The 7,500-nt window shown below is 44.7% G+C and overlaps 2 protein-coding genes across 2 annotated transcripts in view; both read right to left on the reverse strand.

Annotated features, from left to right (window-relative positions):
• The window catches only part of ENH_00052840 (methyltransferase domain containing protein, putative), a gene marked incomplete at both ends in the record, with an annotated part of 7,453 nt that extends 3,114 nt beyond the window's left edge, over positions 1-4,339 (reverse strand). The window contains 8 exons of the mRNA XM_013583717.1: positions 1-14; positions 336-518; positions 1,540-1,782; positions 1,995-2,036; positions 2,599-2,683; positions 2,825-3,081; positions 3,319-3,889; positions 4,032-4,339. The exon at positions 1-14 is cut by the window's left edge and continues 83 nt beyond it. Coding sequence (XP_013439171.1) covers positions 1-14; positions 336-518; positions 1,540-1,782; positions 1,995-2,036; positions 2,599-2,683; positions 2,825-3,081; positions 3,319-3,889; positions 4,032-4,339 — 1,703 coding nt within the window. The remainder of the gene's footprint in view (positions 15-335; positions 519-1,539; positions 1,783-1,994; positions 2,037-2,598; positions 2,684-2,824; positions 3,082-3,318; positions 3,890-4,031) is intronic.
• A 3,087-nt stretch (positions 4,340-7,426) lies between these two features.
• The window catches only part of ENH_00052850 (MmgE/PrpD family domain containing protein, putative), a gene marked incomplete at both ends in the record, with an annotated part of 966 nt that continues 892 nt past the window's right edge, over positions 7,427-7,500 (reverse strand). The window contains one exon of the mRNA XM_013583718.1: positions 7,427-7,500. This exon is cut by the window's right edge and continues 141 nt beyond it. Within this exon, the coding sequence (XP_013439172.1) occupies positions 7,427-7,500 (74 nt within the window).

Below are 7,500 nucleotides of genomic sequence, written 5' to 3' on the forward strand. Positions count from 1 at the left end.
TTGGGTACCCTCAACTGCATACAAACCCTAAACCCTAAACCCTAAACCCTAAACCCTAAACCCTAAACCCTAAACCCCGTTCCCAAACCCTAGTTCCCAGACACTAGACCCTGGGAGGTTGCAAAGCCGCACGCTCTGCACGTGTCCCCCGAACCCTAAACCCTAGACCCTAAACCCTTCCCCCAAAGCCCAAAACCCTAAACCCTAAACCCTAAACCCTAAACCCTAAATGCGGACTTTGAGTTCCGACTGGAGCACATTAGGGTTGCAAGAGAAGATGAGTTGTCTCATGAGCTTTTGGTGGTTTTTATGTTTATCTCTTTTCCCAACACCACTCTTGCCATTCCTTCTGCGCCCGCGGGGCCCCCAGGGGGGCCCCCTGAAGAACTCGAGTCCCCTAAAAGGGTTGTGTCCTGGACATCTCTGACGAGAATTTGTCCAGAAAAAGAAGAATGTTGTCGAAGTAAAATGGACCTGACAGGGACTTGGTCTCCCATGGTCATGATGGGAATTGGAGTCTGAAAATAAAAAAAAAGAATTAAAAAAAGAAAAGAATTGGAAGAAAAAGAAGTGAAGGGAAGTGAAGTGAAAGAAAGAGAGTTAGAAAAGAAAAAGAACTGGAAAAGAGAAAGAACTCGAAGAAAAGAATTAAAAATAAAAAGAATTCAAAAGGAAGAAGAATTAAAAGGGGAAAGAATTAAAAAGGAAAGGAATTAAAAAGAAAAAGAATTAAAGAAAGGAAAAGAATTAAAATGACTTCGGGATTTGTTGGATGTGGTGTTTTTGCTTTTTGCAAAAGACGGAATTTTAAATTTAAAAAAAAGAAATTAAATTTGCCACTTTATGCTTTAAAAAAGAAAGAATGAAAAGTGGAAAAGTTGCAAAAAATAAAAAAGTGAAATTAATTAAAAGGAATTTAAAAAGATATAGAAAGGGAAAAAAGAATAAAAAGAAAGAAAAGAATCAATAAAAAGGGATAAAAGAAACATAAAAGAAACAAAAAAAACAAAAAAGAAACAAAAAAGGAGATTAATGAAAGGGAAAAGAAAAGAGACAAAAAGAAATTAAAGGGAGGCAAAAAAAGACAAAAAGGGAAATAAAAAAGAAGATGAAAAGAGAGAAAAAAGGAACAAAAAGGAAACAAAAAAGGAGGAGAAAAAAAGAAAAAAATGAAACGAAAAGGGAAAAAAGAGCTAAAAAAGAAAACACCCCAGAAGTGACAAAAAGGATGGAAGAAAACAGAAAAAAAAGGGAGACAAAAAAGGAAAGAAAATAAAAGAAAAAAGAAAATAAAAAGGGGCAAAAAAGGCCAACGAGAAGAGACAAAGAGGAGACAAAAGAAGGAAAACAAACAAAAGAGAGACAAAAGAAACAAAAAAGAAATAAAAAAGAAAGAAAAAGGAAAGAAAAAAATGGGAATAAAAAAGAAATGAAAAAGAAATAAAAGAACACAAGATGCAAAGAAACAAAAAGTAGAAAAAGATGAAAAGAAATTAAAGAAATTAAAAAGAAATGAAAAATAAAAATAAATTATTTGACCTCAGAGTCCAAGGCGAATTCCCTGAGAAGAGGCCCGAGAGTCTTTTGAGCTTCTTGAATTAAATGAGTCCAATTAGAAGAAACAAAAGAATCATTAAAATAGTTTTTAATTTCTTTTTTAATTTCTTTTTTATTTTCGTTTTTTATTTCTCCATTTTCCCTTTTTGTTTCTTTTTCGTTTTCCTCAAACCCCAACGGAAATGTCACCACCAACAAACGCCCCACGTCCAGCTGCTCCGCCACCTGAAGCAAACCCTAAACCCTAAACCCTAAACCCTAAACCCTAAACCCTAAACGCTAAACCCTAGGCACACTTTCTGGCTGTTTGCTTCTGTGTGACGAACTTGCCTCATCCCCACCCCAAAACCCCAAACCCTAAACCCCAAACCCCAAACCCCAAACCCTAAACCCCAAACCCCAAACCCTAAACCCTAAACCCTAAACCCTCGGCGCACTTGCTGGTTTCCCTCTTCTGTGACGAAGGTCCAGGCGAGTTCCTGGCCAGGAGGGACTAAAACGGCGGCGGTTTTGTTGTTTATTTTTGAGGGTTTGGAAGAATTAGGGTTTAGGTTTTCGTAAACCACCACAGTGCAAACTGAGAAAAGTCCCAAACCCCCAACTTGCACAGAAACCCTCCGAGGGTTTTGGCTGCGGCCGAGGGTTTGGAGGCTGCAGCAGCGGCGTGCTGCAGCAACTCTCTCTGCAGCAGAAACATTTTCCCATTTACTGCAACAACTAAAACCCTCTAAACCCTAAACCCTAAACCCTAAACCCTAAACCCTAATAATCACGTCGAGCGAACAAAACGCAAAAAGTCCAACCGCTCAGCTCAAAAACGCGCGCAAAATGCAACACGCAACACTAAAACCCTAAACCCTAAACCCTAAACCCTAAACCCTAAACCCTGAAACATAAAGTGAAACTAGCAAACTGGACTTGGTAGTTTGTGCTTTAGCTCAGCAGTCATTCTGCCATCTAATGCTCTGAACCCTAATTCTTTCTGCGGCCTCCTAAACCCAAAAACCCTAAACCCTAAACCCTAAACCCTAAACCCTAAACCCCCAATGCAGTACTTGTCAGTTCCCACAGAGGAAACGTCTCAGGGCCCTTTTTTCCAGGTACGTTTGACAGCGTGCACATCGGTCTGCAGGAGCACACGCAGACCACAAACCCTAAACCCTAAACCCTAAACCCTAAACCCTAAACCCTAATCCCTAAAATGCGAAACCTAGGCCCTTCTGCCTTATCCTTTGCAGCGGTGACTATGTCTTTGAGGTGTACGTACACCCGGATCCCTTTCTGCCCGTTTGTTTCTTGTGGGGCCCCCTGGGGGGCCCCTTGGGGGGCCCCCTGGGGGGCCCCCTGGGGGCCCCCCTGGGGGCCCCCCTGGGGGCCCCCCTGGGGGCCCCCCTGGGGGCCCCCCTTTTTAACCCTAATTAGAAATGGCTGCAGTTGACTTGAGGGGCCCCCCTCAGATATGCTGTCAGCTGAGGGGCAAAAGACCAAGTCTATTTGAACTTGGCGAGTTAAGAAAAACCGAACCTGAACACAAACCCTAAACCCTAAACCCTAAACCCTAAACCCTAAACCCTAAACCCTGGGCTGGGAACGTTTCATACACGCTAGCATGCATTGGACCGCGAGACCCACAAACCCTACACCTAAACCCTAAACCCTAAACCCTAAACCCTGCACGGAGTCTCCTGCCCCCACCCCACTCCAAACCCCCAACCCCGAACCCCAAACCCTAAACCCTAAACCCTAAACCCTAAACCCTACCAGTTCCTTCAAAATATAATCTTGCGCAAGGGTTATAAGGACAAAAGACCCCCCATCCTTCAGCACATCCAAAACGCCTTCGAAGTATTCTGCTGCTGCCTTTCGATAGTCATAGGGGGCCCCCTGGGCCCCCTCCTGGGGGCCCCCCTGGGGGCCCCCCTGGGGGCCCCCCTGGGGGCCCCCCTGGGGGCTCCCGTTGGGGGGCCCCTCTGGGGCCTCAGAGCTGCTGCTGCCCCCGGGGGCCCCCCGACTGGGTACTTCTTGGGGGCCCCTCTCCTCTGCTGCTGGCTCTTCATGATCTATAGAAAGATAAGCATCTAAAAACCCTTTTTCTAGTACCAAGTCAAAGGGGGGGCCCCCCTGGGGCCCCTCGGGGGGGGCCCCCGAGGGGGCCCCTGAGGGGGGCCCCCCAGGGGGGCCCCCAGGGGCCCCCTGGCCCAGAAAAGCCTCCTGGAGGCCCTTTCCCTTTATATCTAAACAAAGCCATTTTAGGGTTTTTATATTTTTGTATTTCTCTTTCATCTCCTCAATGACAATTGGAGAAAAATCCACATTTACTATTTGCGTGTAGCTGCAGACAGCACTCAAACCCTAAACCCTAAACCCTAAACCCTAGACCCTAAACCCTAAACCCTAGGGCGGCGAGAAACGTCCGCAAGCCCTACCCCGTAAACCCTAAACCCTAAACCCTAAACCCTCGATAAAACGCGTACCCGTCATCATAGAGCTCCTTAGCTAGCGTGGAATTGCCGCAGCCCACATGGAGGACTAGGGGGTCCTCGGGGGGCCCCCCTGGGGGCCCCCCGGGGGGCCCCCCCGGGGGGCCCCCGGGGGGCCCCCCGGGGGCCCCCTCTGCAACTGAACCCTGCAGGAGGCCCAGGGCCCCCAGGGCCCCCCTAAAGTCCGAATATGTCCCATACCACTCGAAGGGTTTTGAATTTCTGTCTTTGAAAAAGCGATCCCAGAAAAGACGATCCCGGAACTGGCTGAGGGAGGAGGGCAGGGCCTGGGTGGGGTCCATGTTGAGGGTTTAGGGTTTAGGGTTTAGGGTTTAGGGTTTAGGGTTTAGGAATGAAGCCCCGGAAGAGCCTCAAATGGACTTCACGCGGGCAGCCGCTCCGAGACGGCAAATCGCCCGCGGCTATCTGCAGGCGCGGCAGTTCGGGTGTATGTACACCCCAAAAACTGTCGTTTATATTTCCTTTTTTGCCTTTTTCAGAATTTAAATAAATAAACTTGCAAAAAGATTTGCAAATTCGACTAAAGTCAGCGCGGCCAACCGAGAGAAGCTGCTGCAAGGGCCCCCAAGCTCGGGGGGCCCCCTGAGCAGCAGCTGCTGCTCGGCGGCGATTAGGGCCTTTAAAGGAATTCTTTTTCCTTTTTTAAATCATAATTATTATTATTTCATTGAATTTTAATCTATTTGAGATCAAATGACTCATTTTAATGCACATTAGCGGAAAGTCCTGTAGATTCAATTGCGGTGTATGTACACCCCAGCCTGAAACTCCTCTGCTGCGCAAGTCCATGCAAAACAATCGCCGCACCATTTCTTTGATTTAAAACTTCTTTTTTCAATTACTTTTGCACTTTTAATTAATTTTAATTAACTTTCCCAACAATTCCAGGCAACAGCCAAGCCCCAAGCCCCGTGGGGCCTCCAATATCAGTAATAAGAACTTCTTACCCACTGTGGGGGCCCCTTGGGGGCCCCCCTGCGAACAGCAACGAGGCCCCCAGGGGGGCCCCCACAGTGGGGGCCCCCAGAAGCTACAGAGCTTTCTGAGGGGCAAGTTCTCCCGGGGCCCCACAGGCCCTAGAGGGTAGAGGGGGCCCCTCCTAGGCCCCCTTGGGGCCCCCCTGGGGGCCCCTGGAGGCCCCTTGCAGCCTTTTAATTGCCCATAATTGAGTTCCCACGGGGCACAGGGGGGCTCTGCAGGCTCTAGGGGCCCCCTTTGCTGTGGGGCCCCCCCAGGGGGCCCCAGAAGGGGGCCCCATAGAAGAGCCCCGCAAGGGGGCCCCATAGAGGGGCCCCAAAAGGGGGCCCCATAGAGGGGCCCCAAAAGGGGGCTCCATAAGGGGGCCCCATAAGAGAGCCCCATAGGGGGCCCCATAAAGAATACACCCAGGGACCTTATAGGGGGGCCCCTTGGGGCCCTTCTGGGTAGAGATTTGTTCTCAGTGGGTTTGAAGCTCATTAGATTTATCTCTTTTTGGTTAAATTTGATTATTTTAATGTTTTGATTTAGGTTTTCCTGTTTGATTGAATTTAATTATTTTATTCTTTTGCTCTTTTGTTTTGTTTGGCTGCCGGGGTGTCTAGACAGCTGGAGGTGTGCGTACACCCGAACTCGCTTTTGTGCTCTTTTGCAAAAAGTGATTTGAAGGTTTCGAAAGTTTTTAGATTAAAAAAACAATTTGAAAAATAAACAAAACATTTGAGGTTTTCCATAGGCATGCATTTCGCAAATAAAAAGAATACTTGAATGGAAAACAAAAATGAAACCTTTTTAAATTGCACCTTTGCATGCATCTTTGCATGCATCTTTGCATGCATCTTTGCATGCAACTTTGCATGCAACTTTGCATGCGACTTTGCATGCGACTTTGCATGCAGCTTTTGTTTCTGCTACACATATATATCTATGTATGTGTGTTTGAAAAGTGCATTTAAAAAGTGCATTTAATTAAAGTATAATCCAATAAACATTTATCTGAGTCTTTTTCCTGGAATTGAAAGTAGGAATGGCATTTATCTAGGTCGTTTGTTTGAAATTAGAAAGCAGAAAAACATTTATTTCAATCTCTAATTTGCAATCGGAAATTCATTAAGCATTTATCAAAATACTTTTGTTTGTAATTATCCATTAAGTATTTATCTAAATTCTTTTTTTGTAATTGGGGACAAAACAAACATTTGACTAATTCATTTATGTGCAATTAGAAATAAACTAAGCATTTATCTTTTATTTACTTCTAAAAATAAAATAATCATTTCCCTGAATGTACGCATGGCAACATGCATGCATTTACGAGTGCAGGTGAAAGTAGAAATTCTCGTTTTGCATCCAACCAGTGCATTTAGGCTTTTAAATAACATTTATATTTTGTTTATTTGAGAAATAAAAACATTTAAAAGTTTAACTCCGTTCAAAATGAATCAGTTTGCCCCGCTCGCTGGTGTGCATACACCCCGCGACGCCGCATGCATGCATGCATGCATGCATGTTTGGGGTGTACATACACCTCACATGCATGCATGCATGCATGTTTGGGGTGTACATACACCTCATCTTCTAGCGCACTTTCTGGCGCCAGATTTGAAAAGGCATTAAAGAAGAAGTTTCTCATGTAAAAGAAAAAACTTAAATATGTAAATGAAAAACAACTTAAATGAATAATAATAAACTGCCAAAAACTTTCATTTATTTCGCCAACCTCGCTGCAGAAGGCGCAAAAGGAATTCTTAAGATGTGCCAAAGCTCCTAATTAATTAAATTGAATCAAAAAAGTTAAATTGAATTCACAAAAAGCAAAATAAAGATAATATAGTTTGGCTTTTCGAGGATAAAGGCCAGTGGGAATGCATGCATGGTTTCTTTTATTTGCATTATAAATAATGAAATTAATTTAAATGCAAAAAGACAAAACCTCGAACTTTCTGCAAGTAAAGAGCCTCTATAAATATGTTTCTTTGGAACTAAATAACTAATAATGAAAAAGCTGTTTTTGTGAAAAAGAATAAACAGAAAAAAGAAAAAGTTAAAGAGCTGCGGATACACCTGAAAGCGGCGAGCCAGCGGTGTACGTACACCCCAGCAGAGAAAAAGCAAAAGAAATGAAAGAGAGTTTCATGAAGTGAAATAAAAAAGTAAAAAACTAGAAAAGATGAAAATAAAGCAAAAGAAAAAGAATAAGAATAAGAAAATAAAAGAAAGCAAATGAAGTAAAGAGGGCTGACACCTGAGGTGTACGTACACCCCGGCAGCCTACTGCTGCTGCAGCAGCAAACGATAGCCTACTGCTGCTGCTGCAGCAAACGATAGCCTACTGCTGCTGCAGCAGCAAACGATAGCCTACTGCTGCTGCTGCTGCAGCAAATGAGAGCCTACTGCTGCTGCAGCAGCAGCAAATCCTTAAACTCGTACAGCTGCAGCACTTCTGCTGGTGTTGCTGCTTCCA

Source organism: Eimeria necatrix, genomic scaffold (genome assembly GCF_000499385.1).
Source record: "Eimeria necatrix Houghton genomic scaffold, Enh_scaff422, whole genome shotgun sequence".
Classification (NCBI taxonomy): Eukaryota; Apicomplexa; class Conoidasida; order Eucoccidiorida; family Eimeriidae; genus Eimeria; species Eimeria necatrix.